The sequence below is a fragment of the Marmota marmota genome, unplaced genomic scaffold (assembly GCF_001458135.2).
Source record: "Marmota marmota marmota unplaced genomic scaffold, marMar, whole genome shotgun sequence".
Taxonomy (NCBI): Eukaryota; Metazoa; Chordata; class Mammalia; order Rodentia; family Sciuridae; genus Marmota; species Marmota marmota.
Window position 1 is genome coordinate 472,693 of NW_026000058.1, and position 20,095 is coordinate 492,787.

Consider the following 20,095-nt stretch of genomic DNA (forward strand, 5'->3'; position numbering starts at 1 on the left):
ACCATTATATTTAAAATGCTTGTCGTCTGGGGGTCCACTGGGTACCTTGCAACTCAGTCGAGCTTTATTGACTTAATGATAGTTCTTAATACAGTTATCACCTCCACCTTCTCTGGTGCTAAAATGTAATCAGAATTGGAGTTAAGGAGGGAATTAGTAATAATCCATTGCTCCAAATCTGAAATGAAAGGGGTAGTGAGAAACAGTTTCCTTGACTATAGTTGCTTTATTAAATCTTACCCCCCTCTAACCTGGCCAACCAAACCAAACCTGAAACGGCACGACAAGGAAAATTGGGGTGACCTCCATGCTCCAGTTGAGGAGTTGCAAAAGTGGAATTGTGCAGAGTCAAACAGATTGAGCTGATTTTACCCATACAAATCTATCTACAGACAAATGTGCATCAGTACTTCCAATGAAACATTTGTGTATATATTTTTTCACAGAGTATAAATACTCAAAGGATGTTTTTGCTTACATGAAATATAAGTTCTTCATTTGTGTAGATACACGTAATAATTCATGTGCAGATTTACCCAAAGGTAAACATTCCAGAGAGTAAGTGGGGAGGTAAGTTAAGAGCCTTGTGGGTTTAGGAATACAGAATGGATTAAATGAACAAGTAGGAACAAATGAACACCAGAAAGGGATTAGGAGGGTCACTGACAGCTGGTGAAAAATAACTGAGAAAGTTTGTAGACCAGGCCCTTCTTAACCCTCTGAAGTCTCAGCTGTGCTGAAGTCGAGACCTAGAACATGTACATCCTTCTCCAGACAGTCGTAGTGTGTGTGTCACCAGGTGTAGGTAAGGGAGCTTTTATCAGGACTCAGTTTAGCAGAGTACTTAATAAATTGAAAAGGGCAGCCTGCTGTCCATTGGAAGGGACAGATCAGGGGACACCGCCAGCTAGATAACCTCAGACTTGTGTGCACATGCTTCCTTCCTGCAGATTGTCCTACTACAGTTAATGTACAAATTCTTATCAGATACGGAATCAGTGATCACAAACTAAAAACAGAAACCATAGATGTGAGGCCCCTGGAAACTCAAGGAGGGGAACACTTCAGTCGTCACCCTGCCAGAGGGGATGTGACATGGAGTGGCCTCCCGCTGCATCTAGCTGGCAGAGCACAGAGCTACAAGTGAAGCATCAGACCTTTTGATTGATGACGATAAGTCTGCATACCCTATTGTACTTCCAGGAAAAAGAAAAAGGTGTTAGGTGTAGCCTCCCACATACCAAGGAACTAATCTTTTCCCTGAATCAAAAACACATAGTAGACATGTGATATCAAACCTGTTCCCGAAATAGATACTCAGATATATTCTCTTTGGCAGAGTGGCTCTCCCCTGGCATGCTTATAAAGTTTTTGGAACCTGATCTTCAACAAGGGAAAGAGGATGCCATTTGACAGTAAGGTTTAAAAAAAAAAAAAAATCGAAACATCTCTATGTCCAAAGAAGGGTTGTACGTAAATAATTTCAAAATCAAGTGTCAGTATAGAGTTATGTCACTGGGACAAGTCCTTTATAACGTATCTTGCTCTTTTAATTGCCCCTCTGTTCAGTTTACCAATGATCTAAACAATCTCGTTTATCTTCAGAATACACAGATATCTGCCCTTCGCAATGATCCGAAACCTCTCCCACAACAACCCCCAGCTCCAGCCAACCAGGACCAGAATTCTTCCCAGAACACCAGACTGCAGCCAACTCCACCCATTCCGGCACCAGCACCCAAGCCTGTGGCACCCCCACGTCCCCTGGACCACGACAGTCCTGGGGTGGAGAATAAACTGATTGCTCCTGTGGGCAGTCCTGCCAGTTCCACTCCATTGCCCCCGGACGGCCCCGGGCCAAACTCAACGCCCAACAATCGAGCAGTGACCCCTGTCTCCCAGGGGAGCAGTAGCTCTTCGGCAGATCCCAAAGCCCCTCCACCCCCATCAGTGTCCAGTGGCGAGCCCCCTACACTGGGAGAAAACCCCGACGGCCTGTCTCAGGAGCAGCTGGAGCACCGTGAGCGCTCCTTGCAGACCCTCAGAGACATCCAGCGTATGCTCTTCCCTGATGAGAAAGAATTCTCAGGAGGACAGAGTGGGGGGCCCCAGCAGAATCCTGGGGTATTAGATGGACCTCAGAAAAAAACAGAAGGGCCAATCCAGGCCATGATGGCTCAGTCCCAAAGCCTGGGTAAGGGTCCTGGGCCCCGGACAGATGTGGGAGCTCCCTTTGGCCCTCAAGGACATAGAGATGTACCCTTTTCTCCAGATGAAATGGTTCCACCTTCTATGAACTCCCAGTCTGGGCCCATCGGACCTGACCACCTGGAGCACATGACCCCTGAGCAGATGGCATGGCTGAAGCTGCAGCAGGAGTTCTACGAGGAGAAGAGGAGGAAGCAGGAGCAAGTGGTGGTGCAGCAGTGCTCCCTGCAGGACGTGCTGGTCCACCCGCACGGGCCGAGGGCTGTGGGCCGAGGGCCGCCCCCTCCCTACCAGGTGACCCCTGGTGAAGGCTGGGCACCCGGGGCTGCAGAGCCGTTCTCTGATGGAATCAGCATTTCGCATTCTCTGCCCCCCAGGGGCATGGCTCCCCATCCCAACATGCCAGGGAGCCAGATGCGCCTCCCGGGATTTGCAGGAATGATAAACTCTGAAATGGAGGGGCCAAACGTGCCCAACCCTGCGTCTAGACCAGGCCTCTCTGGAGTCAGTTGGCCAGACGATGTGCCAAAAATCCCAGATGGTCGAAACTTCCCTCCCGGCCAAGGTGTCTTCAGCGGTCCTGGCCGAGGGGAGCGCTTCCCAAACCCCCAAGGATTGTCTGAAGAGATGTTTCAGCAGCAGCTGGCAGAGAAGCAGCTGGGTCTCCCCCCAGGGATGGGCATGGAAGGCATCAGGCCCAGCATGGAGGCGAACAGGGTGATCCCAGGCTCCCAGCGCCACATGGAGCCCGGGAACAATCCCATCTTCCCGCGGATACCAGTCGAGGGCCCGCTGAGTCCTTCCAGGGGCGACTTTCCAAAAGGAATGCCTCCACAGATAGGCCCTGGTCGGGAACTTGAGTTTGGGATGGTTCCTGGTGGGATGAAGGGAGACGTGCACCTGAATGTCAGCGTGGGACCCAGCCCTCAGATGATACCTCAGAAGATGAGAGAGGCTGGCGCGGGCCCTGAGGAGTCGATGAAGTCCCGCCCAGGCGGCTCAGACATGCTGCCTGCCCAGCAGAAGATGGTTCCCCTGCCATTTGGTGAGCACCCTCAGCAGGAGTATGGCATGGGCCCCAGGCCATTCCTTCCCATGTCTCAGGGTCCAGGCAGCGGCAGTGGCTTGCGGAATCTCAGAGAATCAATTGGGCCCGACCAAAGGACTAACAGCCGGCTCAGTCATATGCCACCACTACCTCTCAACCCCTCGAGTAACCCCACCAGCCTCAACCCAGCTCCCCCCGTCCAGCGTGGCCTGGGACGCAAGCCCCTGGATATATCTGTGGCAGCCAGCCAGGTGCATTCCCCAGGCATCAACCCTCTGAAGTCTCCCACAATGCACCAAGTCCAGTCCCCGATGCTGGGCTCACCCTCGGGGAACCTCAAGTCCCCCCAGACTCCGTCGCAGCTGGCAGGCATGCTGGCAGGCCCAGCTGCTGCTGCTTCCATTAAGTCCCCCCCTGTTTTGGGGTCTGCTGCTGCTTCGCCTGTTCACCTCAAGTCTCCATCACTTCCTGCCCCGTCACCTGGATGGACCTCCTCTCCCAAACCTCCCCTTCAGAGTCCTGGGATTCCTCCAAACCATAAAGCTCCCCTCACCATGGCCTCCCCAGCCATGCTGGGAAGTGTAGAGTCAGGTCAGTATCCTCACAACGGCATCCTCACAGTCGCACTCATACCTGGAGATTGCCAGACCCTGACTTTGCTTAAGAAAATTGGTGTCTTTGAATGTAACCAGAGGAAGTGGCCTTTGCCAAAACTCGTGGCCAGGTGCATCATTCTGAGTACTGCGTTAGGCGTATGCACAAGTACCCAGCCCTACAAAGTGCCTGTGTGTGGTGGGTGCTGTGGAAGGAGGAGGGGACTCACATGAGCACAGTGAACACAGACTGGCGAGATAGGACGTCCTAACAGTGGGGAAATGTGACTTCCTCAGATCCTGGGCCCACCCACTTCAAGGGGCTATGACTGAGTCTTGTCCCATGCAAATAGAGGGAGGCTATTCTAAGACTTGTTTGCTTCCTGAAACCATAGTTGCCCACAGAAAACTCCATTTCCTCACATCAGCTGCAGTTTGTTCATACTTTCTTCTTGGGAGAGACCCTCACTGATGATAGTAGCTTCGTGGGTGGAACCAGAGCCCTGAGCTGTGATACTAGTTTTGGTACAGTCTCCACCCGAGAAAACTAGACCCACAACAAGATGGGAGGCCTGTCCTCCAAGCCAAGGGTCCCCCTCTGGGGTACGCGGGTCATGAAAACAGTGGAGTAGATAGCTGCTTCGGACCTTCTTAGGTCAAGCATCATGGCCATTGTTTCAGTTAGCTTTTTTGCTGCTGTGACTCAAAGATCTGACCACAACAATTTTAGGAGGGAAACTTTATTTGAGGGCTCATGGTTTCAGAAGTCTCTGTCCGTAGAAGGCGGGCTCCATTCCTAGGGACTCACGGTGAGGCAGAACATCATGGCAGAAGAGTGTGGCAGAGGGAAGTAGAGAGAGAGAGAGAGAGAGAGACTGCCCGCTCCAGATAAAAAATACATACCCCATAGCCGCTCCCCCACGAACCACTTCCTCCAGCCACAGCCCACCGGCCTCCAGCTACTACTCAGTTGGTCCCAGCAGGGATTAATTCATTGATTAGGTTAAGGCTGTGGCCCAACTGTTTCTCCAAACCTTGCATTGTCTTAGGTGTGAGCTTCTAACCCATAGCAGTCATGGAAACGAAGAGTTTGTGTAGGGTGATATGGCTGGACCTGGGGTTGGGCACTAGTCTGGCTTCACGGGGTTCTAATACCTGGATCAGGCTCTAAACTGTGACTGGCAAGGGAAAGAGTTCCATTTACATTTCACATTCTTTTCAATGAAGTGGTTGTTCGTAATCTCATTTTTCTAATGTATCCCTGCTGCGTTTTGTCTTCACATCTGCTGATCCGTCACCTCCATATCACGCCACAGTCTCCTTCTGCACACACAGAGAGCTTGACTAGAAGATTGATGACTCGTGTCCTTGGTCTAATAACACTGTCCTGCTCATCTGTCTCCTTCCTGGCCTTGCCAGTTCATAATCATAGGGCCCAGTAGCTCTCAGAACCAGTGGACTCCCTGCCCATCTTTGTTTTGCTTTGTTCTCCTAGGTGGCCCTCCACCGCCTACAGCCAGCCAGCCTGCCTCCGTGAATATCCCTGGAAGTCTTCCCTCGAGCACACCTTACACTATGCCTCCAGAGCCAACCCTCTCCCAGAACCCTCTCTCAATCATGATGTCTCGAATGTCCAAGTTCGCAATGCCCAGTTCGACCCCATTGTACCATGATGCCATCAAGACTGTGGCGAGCTCTGATGACGACTCCCCTCCAGCCCGTTCTCCCAACCTGCCGTCAATGAACAACATGCCAGGTAAGAAGCCAGAAAGACGGGGTGTGGAGCTGGTGCTGACTAGGGAGAGACTTCCTGAATTGTTTTCTTAGTGACAGGTGGACGTTGAAGAGTTAGCCATGTGCCATCAGAGTCAGTCTCAGTGGAGTTGAGGTGCCTGACTAGAGGAGGGTGGCCTTCTTCATCAGCTCATCTGAGGGTGTGAGAGGGCTTCCCTGCTCTGTGTACCTGGCGGGTTCTGGACTTTTTCCTTTGGGGTCCTCCTGCCGTCATGCTGAAGTCATTTCTTTCTCGCATGCTGATGGGAATGTCGTTAGCGCTCACGTGGTTTCCTGGAAAGGCACCCTTAAGCCACCAGCCACCACAGGGTTCCAGAGAGTGGAAAGCCCCTGTTTCCTAGAGGAGTCCTTTCTTAGAACTAGGGTGATAATAAAAGTCTTCCTTTCACCGTTTGCTCTGTCTGCCTTCATTCCTTCACCCACCTCCACCTCTGCCCCCACCAATCTCAGAAAAAAGGCGTGATCTTCAGTGGTGAAGGTGATGGCAATCCCAGTTATCCAGGTTAGGCCGCGCTGGGTGACGGGCACAGACGCCCTCCCTGCCGCCCTCAGTGACGGTCCAGAGGGAGGCCAGAAGTTTAGACATCCCAGAGACTGGCAGACAGGACACTTCCCCTTTTCCATTAAACGTCATCGCTGTCATTGCCTTGACGTGTCTTGTAACCTGGAGTTAAATGGTCTCTTGGGAAGGCAACATAAAATAATGCCAGGTGTCAGATGGAAAAAAAAGACTCGTTTGGGTTTTTTGCTATTATTCCTGACCACTGGACTTGTGGAACCAATAATCCTGTGTCTCCAAAAAGGGCCGTACTTCAGTCGTTCAGGCAAATTATTTTCTTCCTGTGTTAAATTGTCTCCAGTGAAGAAGACAACACTGTTTGCATATTAACTTAGAACTTTCACATAGAATTTTTCCCTTGCTGTCTTCTGCACAGTCATGTCATATGCGTGGTTCAAACGCCCCCCCCCAAGTGTGTTATAATCTTTTGATGGCAGGGATTTTGTTTTCCCATGATAGAACTGTGCACATTAGATGCACAATAACTTTTTTTGTTAATTTGATTTATTAGTTTTTCTGAGTTGCTTTTAGTTGAGTTGATTCCTTTGATATCTTTATTTTTCTAGGAATGGGCATTAATACACAGAATCCTCGAATTTCAGGTCCAAACCCCGTGGTTCCGATGCCAACCCTCAGCCCAATGGGAATGACCCAGCCACTTTCTCACTCCAATCAGATGCCCTCACCGAATGCTATGGGACCCAACATACCTCCTCATGGGGTCCCAGTGGGGCCTGGCTTGATGTCACACAACCCTATCATGGGGCATGGGTCCCAGGAGCCTCCGATGGTACCTCAAGGACGGATGGGTTTCCCCCAGGGCTTCCCTCCAGTACAGTCTCCTCCGCAGCAAGTCCCGTTCCCTCACAATGGCCCCAGTGGAGGACAAGGCAATTTCCCAGGAGGGATGGGTTTCCCAGGAGATGGCCCCCTTGGCCGCCCCAGCAACCTGCCCCCAAGTTCAGCAGATGCAGCACTTTGCAAACCCGGAGCCCCAGGGGGTCCCGACTCCTTCACTGTCTTGGGGAACAGCCTGCCTTCGGTGTTTACAGACCCAGATCTGCAGGAGGTCATCCGACCTGGAGCCACCGGAATTCCTGAGTTTGACCTATCCCGCATTATTCCATCTGAGAAACCTAGCCAGACTCTGCAGTATTTCCCTCGAGGGGAAGTCCCAGGCCGGAAACAGCCCCAGGGGCCTGGACCTGGTTTTTCGCACATGCAGGGGATGATGGGTGATCAAGCCCCCAGAATGGGACTAGCATTACCTGGCATGGGAGGTCCAGGGCCAGTGGGAACTCCGGACATCCCTCTTGGTACGGCTCCATCCATGCCAGGCCACAACCCAATGAGACCACCAGCCTTTCTCCAGCAAGGCATGATGGGACCTCACCATCGGATGATGTCACCAGCACCATCTACAATGCCCGGCCAGCCCACCCTGATGAGCAATCCAGCTGCTGCCGTGGGCATGATTCCTGGCAAGGATCGGGGGCCTGCTGGGCTGTACACACACCCCGGGCCTGTGGGCTCCCCGGGAATGATGATGTCCATGCAGGGCATGATGGGACCCCAACAGAACATCATGATCCCCCCCCAGATGAGGCCCCGGGGCATGGCTGCTGACGTGGGCATGGGTGGATTCAGCCAAGGACCTGGCAACCCAGGAAACATGATGTTTTAAGCTGCTAAGATTGGATGTGCCGAGGCTTGTCGAGATGAGATTCCAGGTCCTGAGAGCTACTCGGAGGGAGCGCCAGGAGTGCTGACTGTTGGTCATGCAATAGGGGGACAGAGACCCGAGGGCTGCTTTGGGGGAGGGGAACTTGAGAATGTATGGATCTATCTGAAAACAAATTATTCATTTAATCAACAGGTGTGTTTTTTTTAAGATTTATTTTTTAAAAATTATTTTTGTGGACTTGGGTATCCCATGATGGCACCTACTTTTGGGAATCTGTAGCCGTGCTTTGAGAATCGCCATCGGTCACGTGTTGCACCGTTTTCTGTATGTTTACGTCCTTTGGACTGGCTTCTCCCAGGATTCTTTTATGTTTTTTTTTGTTTTTGTTTTTTAAATTTGGGCTTTATTTTTTTGTGTGTACTGTACTATATTGTAAAAGGGATTTTAGCAGAGACGTTAGTCTTTGGGGCAAGAGGAGAACAGGAATGCTGGGCTGTTTACTTTAGGTGGAGAATCCATCTTCAGACTTTGGACTATTTTCTTTCAACTCCAGTGTATAGAAAAACCAAACTACGACCTCAGAGCAGAGTATTAATGAAAAGCACAAAAAAGGAACTAAGTTCAGCGAGGGGTGGGGGGAGGGGGGAAATTTTTCTTTTTAAAAATAATGAAGCTTAGGACATTTGTTTCAGTTCGAGTGCTCGTCAGCACTGTCTGTCTCTCCCAGTACACAAACCCACCATCAGGTCTTCTCTGTTTCCCGTCTTAGCTAAGTGTGTTCTCCTCCCTCGGGCCCTCCTCTCCTCTCCCCTGTGGCAGCTGCAATACCTGGTGTTCTGCTGGGGACTGCTCCAGCGAAGCCCTGTTCCTGCCGGGTGTCCTCCTGGCCCTGCAGGGGAGCTCTGTCCTGGGAGGGCCCTTGGCCTTCTCCCTTGGCCTGCCCACCCCCAGCCCACTCCCCCTGCCCACCTCATTTTCTGTTCTCTTTTTATTAGGAATTCCCAAGTGAATTTTATTAATGTGGGAGTGGAACAGATGCTAAAAGCTACCCAGGATTTTGTTTTTGTTTTAGATTTTGTGGTTCCTTCCCCTTCCTCCCCTCCCATGCGTAAAACGTTCTGTGTGACCTCCATTAAATTTGGTACAAAACCACTCGCCAGAGCTGTGGTGTCAGAAAAATAAACTATATTGTTTCTTACAAAACGGAACTGCCTTTCTGCTCACTTGGGTCCTGTGTGTTTCGTGTTGGCGTACTGGTTGCCACGTGCCCAGCAGCGGAGAACCCATGTGTTAGAGTTGGTCACTGGGGCGACAGGGAAAGTCTCAAGAGTGCCTTCTCAGATGAAGCCTGTTCCTTGCTACAGAGGAATCGTTACTCAGGAAGTTCATCCTGTACTGTCTCAGCCCCGAAGTCCTGGTTATGAGCAGAAGAGCAACCCTAGTCCCCTTGCTGACCTTGACCTCTCGGGCGGTTGATCATCTTTATTAGGAGTGTTTGGTGACAGTTTAATGGTATAAAATAATTAAGAAGGCAAAGATATGTTCAGCCATTTGAACAAGCTGTGAGGTGTCCCTGCCTCCTGCCAAGATAAAACGTTACTACACCTGCAGATCCTGGGTTCTCAGTCCGTGGACTTCTGTGTTCATCCTCCCTGACCCCTGTCCCCACCGTCGGCTCCCCTCCCTGTCACCCCTGCTGGCCCTGCAGACTGCACACTCCACTTCCCACTGGACGTGCCTGTAGCACCTCAGGGTCTCTGAGGGCCTTGGTGTCGTGTTTCTGGGCAGTTGACTGTATTCTGGCCTGCGCACTTCTTTGGTCATAGGATTTTTACCCCGATGAGTGGGCGTCTGTGTGCATGTTTGTTCCTAGGTGAGAGAATCTAAGCAAGGAGCGGCAGGTGCAGCACCATTTGCTGACAAACTTGTACAATTGGGCTCTGCTGGTGTTTCACGGTCTGAGTTTGATCTGTGAATGTTGCTCTTTCCGACAAGTGCGTTTAAGAGCCATTTTCTCTCACCTTCAGCAGTTTTCCAGCCTGAGCCACACAAGAGCCCCAGACAGCAAACATGTGGAGGTAAGTGTCAGAGCGCCTACTCTCCCAGTCACCTCCGTGTGTTGTCCTGCTGATTTCTGAGGGGCCCTATGAAGGAGGTGGTTATGATTTCTTCTGCACTTGAGAAAATTGAGCTTAGGAGTTTAAGAAACCCAACTCAATCAGATCTATTCTGTTGGTATTGGGTGGTGTGACTGTTTATGTTCTAGAGACATTAGGATAGTAAGAGGTTTTCATTTTGCAAATTCAGCCATCTCACTAGGTTTCTTGCTTTGAATTAGAGAACAGGGTAACAGCCAAGCGTGTGGAGCGTGAGATGAGAGCCTTGAGGAAGGCTGGGGACTGGCATTTGTCCATGGGCTCGTTTCTTAGGCAGCATAACCATGGAAGAGTGTCACGGTCACTGATGGTGTGTTGTCCCCTTGCTCCTGCCAGGCAGCGGGGAGTCAAGTCAGGAAAGGGTTGCAGAGCAGGTACCACCTTGGAGGGCAGGCAAGAGTTGGGCGGCCTCTGAGGAGGCAGTTACAGTTGGCTCAGGGACTGCTGCCCCCTTCTGGAGAATTGCTGCAGTACAAATCAACTTTCCCAGTTCCAACTAGTTGAGGTTTTTAAACACGTCACAAATCTTTCATTTATTTACTCTATCAACATATGCCACCATTTCATCATGTTGTGTCTGATAAGCCAAGTCTATTTGGAGCTATTACAACTTTTTCTACGTCTTATGAAATAAAATCAAATTTTGAGAGACTTCATGCGATTGCATAGGGAACTAATGATGCAAGTTTTTTTTTTTTTTTTTTTTTTAACAAAAAAATCAATAAGTGGTAAAAGTGTCTCATCCATACACAATCCTGTGAAGGCCCAGCCAGTCTTCCCTTACCCGCTCTCCCTGAGTTGGGATTGGATGGAGGAAATGCAGTCAGTCATGGCCTGCTGCTTCACGGGTCATGGCGTTATCTCTTAAGAGCTGACAAGGAATATGTGGCACTTCCACTGACACAATCTGGAATAAAGTGGTTCTGCAGTTGTGAATGAACACAAACATCCTGTAGTGATCTTATGAAGGGTGTGGCATGAGAAAATAAAACTCATTCATTTTGTGGTGCTGGGGGTCAGATCCAAGGCCTCACACTTGCTAGGCAAGCTCTCTGTCCCAAAGCTACATCCTCTACCCCCAATAAAATTTAAGGCGTTCTTCAAAAAATTGACCCAACCTCTTTCCCAGTTGTCCTGCTCTCCCACAACTTCTCAATATTGTGACTGCTGTTCAGCTGCATCACGGGGCTGTTAGACCCCAACTGGCTGTATGATCTGCTGTCACTGTGGGGAATTCTTAACTTCTTGATGTTGTGCCACATATTTCCAGTTTTTGATACTGGGATTGGACCAAGAGCACTCTACTACTGACCAGCGGCTCCAGCCCTTTTATTTTGAGATGGGGTCTTGCTAAGTTGCTAAAGCTAGCCTCAAACTTGTGCATCTCCTGCCTCAGTCTCCTAGGTAGCTGGGGTCACAGGTGGCCACCACGTGCCTGGCACTGCATTCATTCTTACTTTCTGCTTAACCAGCAGCTGGGAGCACCCCAGCTAGATAGTCGTGTTCCAATTAAACTGTGTACCCCTTTGTCGTTTCCTTTTCTTTCTCTGAGTACTTTCAAAGTAGTGAAAGGAGAAGGAAGTCGTCTTTAATCCAAGGACACATGTATTCAACAAAACTGGTAGAGGAGCCACTGTATGTAAGAACTGGGCTCAGGCTGGGATGAAACAGTCGATGTTTGATCAACCACTAACACAGACAGGTCCCCACTGGTGTGACAGTGCTGACCCTGGTCCAGCAGGCCAACAGGCCGTCTCCATAGAGCCTCAGGCCCAGGGGATGCTGTGTGACTCTTGAAGGAGGGAGTTTCCTGTTGGTGAGGGAAAGGGAAACAGCAGGGAGGTCTCTTTAAGGGGGCAGAGGAAGGGGCGGTCATGAAACCCTGGAGCGGCCCACTTCAAGGTTCTGAGCAAGAAGGCTTAGGGTGTCACTTAGTGGTAGCGGTCGGGCTTAGCATGTGTGAGGCCCTGAGTTTGAGCCCTGAACCACAAAATTTGTAAATCAGTTTTAAGCAAGGGAATGAAGTGATCAGATTTTTTTTTTTTTTTTTTGTAGTTGGACACAACACCTTTATTTTATTTATTTTTATGTGGTACTGAGGATCTAACCCAGGGCCTTGCACATGCTAGGCATGCGCTCTACCACTGAGCTGCAGCCCCAGCTCAATCAGATTATTTTTCATAAAATTTACAAACTGGAATGTGTGGAAGGCAGCTGGGGGCTGGGGGAGGGAACCACAGGAAGATCACTAGTAAAACTTGCTTATTTTACAAAATCCTTAAACTCAAGACTCATCCCTTTTGCTTTAAAAAAAGAAAAAAGAAAGAACATCAAATTGCATCACATTTCCCATACTGTTTAGAAAATTTGAATCTTAATGCCACTTTCTTTTCTCTCGCTCAGATCTGTAATTTTTTTGGAAGTCAGAAACTCTTACATTTAAGAAAAATCATATAATCTTAATTTGGCGGTTAAATTTTTAATAACACATGTAAAGCAAATAGTCTAAAAAGCACAAAAACCATTTTATGGCCAAACATTTCATGGAGGGAGTTAAAAAATAATGTTTAAAGGAAAGTATGTTATGAGGATTATAATAAACTTTGTCTCCCCCTCCCCCTCTCCCTCCCTCTCTTGTTTAACCTGGCTTCTTATCTGGGTATGAATCTGTGTTCTGTAGGTGACCTGTAGGTGACTACACTCCAGTGTCATCTCCTGGCTCAGTGCTTAATTGCACTTGGCAACCAGCCCTGCTAGAGGAGGAAGGGGAGTGGGCCTGCGATCACAGAAAGACGGCAAAGAGAACCTTCACAGGGGTTGTCTCACACACGCTTCCTCACACAAAATCAAATGATGAATGCATTTATTTCACCAAATGCAAAAGAACTCAGGCTTCCCTTGCAAAATAGCCCACTCAGAGTCCAAGCGATCTGAGGGACCCGAGGATTCCAAAGAACTGGTTCAAGAAACCCAGTCATAGGAAAGTCAGTCTTTGCTTGGAGCCACAGGTGGCAGGCAGCTGGGCTGGCTGACCTGCGTGTTCCTGTGTGCTCCTGGGGGGCTTGAATCCTCATACCTGGCCAGAGGTGAAGTCCTAGAATCTATTTATTTATTTTAACCTGGGAAGCAGCCCCAGAGCGCAGCTGTGTGCAGGCTGCCATCTTCCGCTCCAGTGGCCAGAGCAGGGTAGAAGGCAGAATGGCTCACAAGTCCCGGTGGTGTCTGGCATCCAGCTAATCCATGGTAAGGGTGAGCTTCAGTTCTAAGGTCTTATTTATTTGTTTACCATAGAAAGGCCTTTGTGTAAGGCCTTCTGGGAGCCTGTGTCTGTTTCTGATCTTCACCCAGCTCCCAGGGCTTTCATTTCCTCACTTCCCTTTTAGGGACTCCACAGCCACCCTGTGAGGACCTCTCCTGAAGACTGAGCCTGTCCCCAGGAGTCCGTCTGTGACCTGAGAATGTGCTTCACCGGCTCTGGTTCGGCTGCTCAGTTCTCAGTGTCAAGTGTAATGGGGGCTGGGCCCGGCACCTTCTAGGACAGGGTCATCACCATTACATTCAGTCAAAATGTATTTGGTTACAGGGGATGGAGGATTGCTGTGATTTATTTTGTTCTCCAAATTACAAAGTCTCCTAGTCTTTGGTAAAGTCCTCTATAACACTTGTCAGTAGTTGAGCTATTAAAAAGTTTCATACCCACACAGATTTATTTATACAAGTATATATGAACATTTAATTGAGTAAAATGTGAAAATAATTAAATGACAGTTTTGAAATGTCAACCCACTGCAATTAATTTATTTTTCTCTTTATTCTGACCATACTTGGTGCCTGCGAGGCCTTTAAAATACAATCATGATTATTTAAATGCTTGATAATACCAACAAGGAAATACAAAGATCAAATCCACCCGAAGGATGAGCCAGATGTCACCTGGTCCAAGAAAGAAATTATCCAGCTGTTAGCCTAGTGTAGCAGGATCCCTGATGTTAGCACAGACCTTTATAAGACAGTATCGCCATCACTTAAACAAAAGCACTGAGCATCTACCTTACACGCTGCGCGGTGCTAGGCTCAGTGGATACGACAGCTGCTGTGGGAACCTCTGTCCAGCTGAAGAGATGCACAGAGGGACGACAAGACTAGATTCCCTGCTCAGCGTTACCACGTTCTGTGTTCACGTTCCATAGTGAAGTGATGGCTGTCTTGGACATGGTAAGAAAGCAATCCTACCTGTGACTCCCTTTCTGCACCACTGCCCTCCCCTCTTCCTACGTCTTCCCCCATCAGCAGAGGAACATTCCTGAGGCTGGGGACTGAGCAGCCAACACCAGCCAGTCACAATCGGTAAGCATCATCTGGATGCTGACAACTCCAGAATTTCTGTCTTCCTCTCAGCTGATTTATATGAGTCTAGATTTGGTCAACTGGCACCTTGATGCTGCCTCTGGGGTGACAAACAGACACCTCAAACTTATAGTGTCTTAAACTGAACTGCTCAGTTTCCCCAGATCTGATCTCCATTCCCAACCTCCAGTCCACCTAGTTCAGTCTCAGACACTGGGACTCATTCTTGATTCTCTATTCCTCAAATAAAGCCTTCGACAATGCTTTCATGACCTTTTCCAGAACATATCTAAATCCACCCACATTCCTCCATCACTTGTTCAAGTTACCATCTTTTACCAGTTCTATGATGTTCATTTCTTTTTTGTTTTTAATATTTTTTTAGATGTCGATCGACCTTTATTTTACTCATTTATTCATATGTGGAGGATGGAACCCAGTGCCTCATGCATGCCAGGCAAGTGCTCCACCACTGAGCCCGGCCCCAGCCCCCATTTCTTAATCTACCTTCACTCCTGCTGTGTTCTATCTACTCTCCACATGGTACACAGAGAAACCTCAAAGACTACAAATCATGTAGGCCGCTTTCTTCCTTAGAGCCCTGTAATGCGTTCCCAATGTATGAAATCCAAGACCTCTAACGTGCCTCCCAGGCCCAAGGCACCTTGCTATGCTCCAGCCAAACCACTTTGATTTCAGTATCTCCAATGTACCAAGCTCTCCCTTTTATACACGGAGGGACCTTGGGGGGAAGATGCAGGAGCCAGGCATGGTGCCAGATTCTGAGAGTGAAACTGGAAGGAAGAGTCATGGTGTTGGGGAGAACCAACCCACTGCTCTACAGGGTGTCCATTTGAGCCACCCAGGAAGGGAGGCCACTCTGACGAGGGTCATCAGCTCTAACATTCAGAAAATTCTGCCACTAATGAATCGGGCTTCTTGGGACTTTTGCCTTGGACATCGGTATTGATTCTGCCCTTAGATGTACACACAAAATAAGGGAGTCCTTATTCACATGTCAGCCTTTCAGATAGCTGGCCATGGTCAGCATGTCCCTCCTAGTTGTCTGTCCGCCAGGCCAACGCCCCAGTCCACCGTCACGACCCGTGAGATCCCATCTGAGTTCCCAGGCTCCCTCATAGTTTGGTCTTATTTTGTCACAGCTAGACCTACTTTAAAGGAGCAGCAGAGGATACTTGGTGCCTGGTCTCATCTCTCTGATCTCACACAGTGAGACTATCATGTCCTTTTATCCAAACACAGTTTTACTGATACCGAAAGTTTACCTTTTTTTTTTTTCCTTCTGCTATATGGTTGCATTGAAATTTTAGGAAAAGAAAACCCCAAGATCTTTTTATTATAAAACTATTTTTACTCCCAATCTTATATTTTCTTTGGCTTTTTTAAGCCTGTATTCAGAATTACAGTTATTCCTATTTTATTTCAATATTTATTTTGATCTGCTATTCCTTAGAAACTTCTTCTAACATTCTTTATATTGATTCTATTTTTTTATAAAAAGCAAAGCTGTTATGATTTTCATCCACGTGATGAAAGAGCCCAGAATAAAGTCCTAAAGTTCTAATTGTGAAGCTTTATAGAGGTACCTTTTCTCATTCTTTTTTATTATTATTATTATATCATCATCATCATCATCATTATTGTTGTTGTTGTAAAAAAAAAAAAAAACACCTAGCATAAAATTGATTATTTTAACCATTTCAAAGTGCACATGAAGATGCTGTGGCATTAGTACACTCACATTGTTACACGACGGTCACTACCATCCATCTCCGGAACTTTTCCATAAGGCAAACCGGGAATTCCGTACACATTTAACAACCTCCCTCTCTTTCCTCCCCAGACCTGGACACCACCTTCCTACCATCTGACCCTATGAATCTGAGTGAAATCATACACTACTTGTCCTTTTGTGTCTGATTGATTCACTTATAATGTTTTTAAGTTCATCCACATGGCAGATGTGTTCCCATTTTAAGGCTAAATAATACTTCATTATATGTATGTATCGTATTTTGTTTATCCATTCATCATTGACATGGTGTTTATGTTAATTTCTTCATTTGACGCCCATGAATGACGTTGTGGGTACACAAATATCCGAGTCCCTCTTTTACTTCTTTGGGGTATATACCCAGAAGTACTAGGTTATATGGGAACTTTATTATGTCTAATTTTGTTAAGAAATTGCACACTGTTTTCCATAGTGGCTGTACCATTTTACTTTGCTCCCGGGAATGGACTAGGATTCTTATCTGTCAACATTCTTATTAATACTGGTTATTTTTGTGGGTTTTTTTTTTTTTTTTTTTTTGAAGGGAGAGGGTGTTACTTGTTTTGTTTTAAGCAAAGTCCTAATGAAAGCTTTTATTCCAAGGGCATGAAGTAGTCTCTCATTGTGATTTTGGTTTGAATTTCCCTGATAAATAATGATGTTGAGTATCTTCTCCATATATTTACTTGCCACCTTTATGTCTTCACTGGAGAAATATCTGTTAAAGTCCTTTGCCCATTTTTTGATTGAGATAAATTTTTGTTATTGTTGGATTGTAGGAGTTCTTTATATATTCTGAATATCAATCCCTTATCAGACATGTAATCTGAAAAAATTGTCTCACATTCATGGCCTGCCTTTTCTCTTTTTTTGATTGTGTCCTTTGGTGCACTAAAATTCATTTAATTTTTATTTTGATGAAGTGCATTCTCTTTCCTGTCTTTTTTGTGTTATACCAAGAAATCATTGCCAAATCCAATATCATGGAGCTTTTCCCCTGACTTTTATAAGTTAGGACTAATCTTTATATTGACATCAATTTGGTAATTTATTAAAAATTTAAATAAACTTGTGTAATCACTTGTAAGTCTATTTTCCAGTTCACATTATCCATTTACCCATTGGGTAATTAGTTCTTGTATTTATTATTTTAATCGGTACCTACAAGGGTAGGCGCTTCAGACACAGTAAACCAGCCAGGGATCGTTCTACCCCTCTCTCACCAAGTTCAGAGTCTCGTGAAGAAGTTGGACGTGGAATAAGTGATTACAGGCACGGGCACAGCACAGAAGAAGAAACGGAAGCTGCTCGCAGGTCAGGCCGGCCAGCGTGGCCTAACTGAAAGATCTCATCAAATTCCCTGGAATCCTTCTCCTGTTGGTCTATCAGCCCAAAGGAACATGGAAACCCATCAGCCAGGTACTGATTCCGGATGAGGATCACTGCTCAGAGACTTCTCTTTACAAGTCTCCTCTAGACTCTTCTGGGGGTCTTCCCCGTCTTCAGATTCTGGAGTCCACGGTGGATTTAAAAACAGAGTACTTTGGTTCTCCGAGTCTGGGAATCAGAGTATTTGAATTTCTCCTAGATGATGTCTGCAGTTACCTTTACAGCTTCTTTATCTGCCTCGGGGATTGGTCACCAGATCTGAAGATCTGAACTCAGAAGCAACCCGGCACAGTGGCTCCCACGAGGTCTGCCAGCCATCTGTGGTGAAGACAGGGTCTCTGGTCAGGACAGAGTTTTAGGAAAGCGAAGGGACCTGGAACCAGCCAGCCTTGCTTGTTCTTCTCTAGTAAGTCTCCCCCGCCCCCACGTACCGCCTATGGACTGTTTTACTCCATTACTATAATAAAGTCCTGGGCCTCCCCTCTCTGCCCACCTCCAGGTTGAGGAGGTGGTGGTAAGATGAGGACGTGGCCCTGTGTGAGGGTGGCAGTAGGCTGAGAGCTCTGAGCGCTCCCTGCCAGGGGCTCCAGGAGTCAGCCAGGAGGGGTCCGCACATCCCAAGGGGAGAAGTTCCAGCAAAGAAACGGAAAGTCACAGACAGGAAGGAAATCTCTAAATGATCTGCCCTCCTCTCCCATATAATTGACGAGGAAATGGTTTTCCTGATAAAAAAGAATCAGCCACTGAAGTAGCTACAAAAGCAGAGAGTCACATAAATCCTCAGGGGCAGGGGAGTGGCCTGAGTGAAGCAGGAGGGCCCCAGGGCCAGAGGCTGGGGAGGGACCAGGCACAGCCGGGCAGCAGCGTGGCTCCTGAGACCAGAGTCCAGAGTGGGTAAGGAGCAGACCCAGAAAGGCCAGTGTGCGGGGAAGGCTTCGGGGAGAAACGGGAGAGAGAAGCTTGTACAGTTAGCAGCACCAGGCAGGAGAACAAGCAGGGCCCTTAGGGAGAGAGCAGACCCAAGCAGAGTTGGAAGCCAATGATACCATTTTAAAATGGGAGGAACCCTGGAGGGAAAGATTGAACAGGAGGAAGTCACAAGCAGAGGCAAGGACTCAGAGCACAGGTGGAGTGGGCTTGGGGAAGGAGACCACAGAGTGCCAGGAGCAGCAGCCACCGTGGTGAGGGGCAGACTGGGGGAGAGCCCTTCCCCAGGAAGGAGTGGAGACGTGGGGAGAAGGCCCAGGGGTCCCAAGGCCCAGGAGGGGTCTCAGTCCTGCCTCTGCCTCTGCCTCTCTGGGGGTCCGCTGGGAACTCTCTGAGCTTCAGGCTGGGTGCCCCCGATGTGTTGAGAAACCGGTATCATGTGACCCGTGCAGTGCGTTCTGCAGGTGCAGAGAAGGCTGCTCTGTGAGTCACTTCCAGAACTCACAAGGCCCGCGGCTGGCCAGCCAGGAGTCCCAGCTGGAGCCTACAACCCTGTCTCCTCTTCCAGAAGGAGACCCGGAGAGCCCTCAGCAGTGCTGCTTCCTGGGCATTGAAAGGTCGCCCAGAGAACCTTCAGGGATTGTCAGAGGGAAATCCCAAGCTGGATGGTGGAGGCCGCTGACTCCCCGGAGTCCCAAAGCCAGGCCAGCCCAGATGGGGATAGAGCAATCTTTTTAATGAGGTCACACCAGGGCCACCTAGGGTTACACCAAGGCCACCAGTCCTCTAAGTTCAGAATCATCAAATTAGAGAACCAGACTTCGCCCCTGACCACATGAAGAGCAAAATGAGGCCTGCCTCTGACTGAAACTGACCAGAGGGATCAAAGGACGCAGTGGACCTAGAACCACAGTCGGGGTAGGCAGAGACTGTCTCGGATGAGACCCTCACGGGGCTTTGGCTAAATGCCAGTGTCAGCTCATGACTCTCCAGTGACAAGAGGACATCCACACCCAGCTCTGGTTATTTCAAAGGTCGTCCTTGCGTTGATCTCCAGTCTTCATGTCCTGTAACTGATAACGTTCTGGTCTGCGGATGGTCCTGGGGCCTACAGAAGTCAAGGGTCTGGGATTTGTGACACGCCTTCAGCCTCTTTGAGCCCTGCCTCTTGATGTCCTTCTCCAGCTCATGAGTCTGTGGAGCTCTGCTACCAAGTCTGGCTCCCAGGTCTGAGCACAGTTCTCTGGGTGTGCTCTAAGCTGTGCAGGGCGGACCAGAATGATCCCGTCCTTCATTCCAGGTACCAGGACAGCCAGCATCCATTTAGAGTTTTGAGGAAAACATCATTCTATTGATCCACACTGAACAAACTGCTCGGGAAAACCTCTATCCAACTGTGGGCAATTGATTTTGAGGACCCAAGATTAGCACCCTGAATTTATCTCTGTTAAGTTTCACCTTCTAAATCCGTGATAGGACCCCAAAAAATCAGTAGAACATACTTAATATGTGTTTCATCTATTCATTCATTCATTCATTCATTCATTCATTCATTCGGGTAGGCAGTTGGTCATCCAGTAAGATCCTCCTCCCGG

At 48.4% G+C, this 20,095-nt stretch overlaps 2 protein-coding genes across 14 annotated transcripts in view; one reads left to right on the top strand and one right to left on the bottom strand.

Moving 5' to 3' along the window:
• The window catches only part of Bcl9 (BCL9 transcription coactivator), an 80,701-nt gene extending 63,668 nt beyond the window's left edge, over positions 1 to 17,033 (top strand). For 5 of the 13 annotated variants that reach the window (XM_048813874.1, XM_015507082.2, XM_015507083.2 and 2 more), the window contains 3 exons: positions 1,606 to 3,847; positions 5,345 to 5,605; positions 6,769 to 9,094. In XM_048813874.1, the coding sequence (XP_048669831.1) occupies positions 1,606 to 3,847; positions 5,345 to 5,605; positions 6,769 to 7,886 (3,621 nt within the window). In that variant the 3' untranslated portion in view covers positions 7,887 to 9,094. Of the gene's footprint in view, positions 1 to 1,605; positions 3,848 to 5,344; positions 5,606 to 5,676; positions 6,037 to 6,768; positions 9,095 to 9,913; positions 10,740 to 13,425 lie in introns of those variants that run through there. The other 8 variants (XM_048813879.1, XM_048813880.1, XM_048813876.1 and 5 more) reach the window with 8 other exon arrangements.
• A 76-nt stretch (positions 17,034 to 17,109) lies between these two features.
• Positions 17,110 to 20,095, bottom strand: part of Acp6 (acid phosphatase 6, lysophosphatidic) — a 28,049-nt gene continuing 25,063 nt past the window's right edge. The window contains exon 10 of the mRNA XM_015507058.2: positions 17,110 to 17,891. Within this exon, the coding sequence (XP_015362544.1) occupies positions 17,823 to 17,891 (69 nt within the window). The 3' untranslated portion in view covers positions 17,110 to 17,822. The remainder of the gene's footprint in view (positions 17,892 to 20,095) is intronic.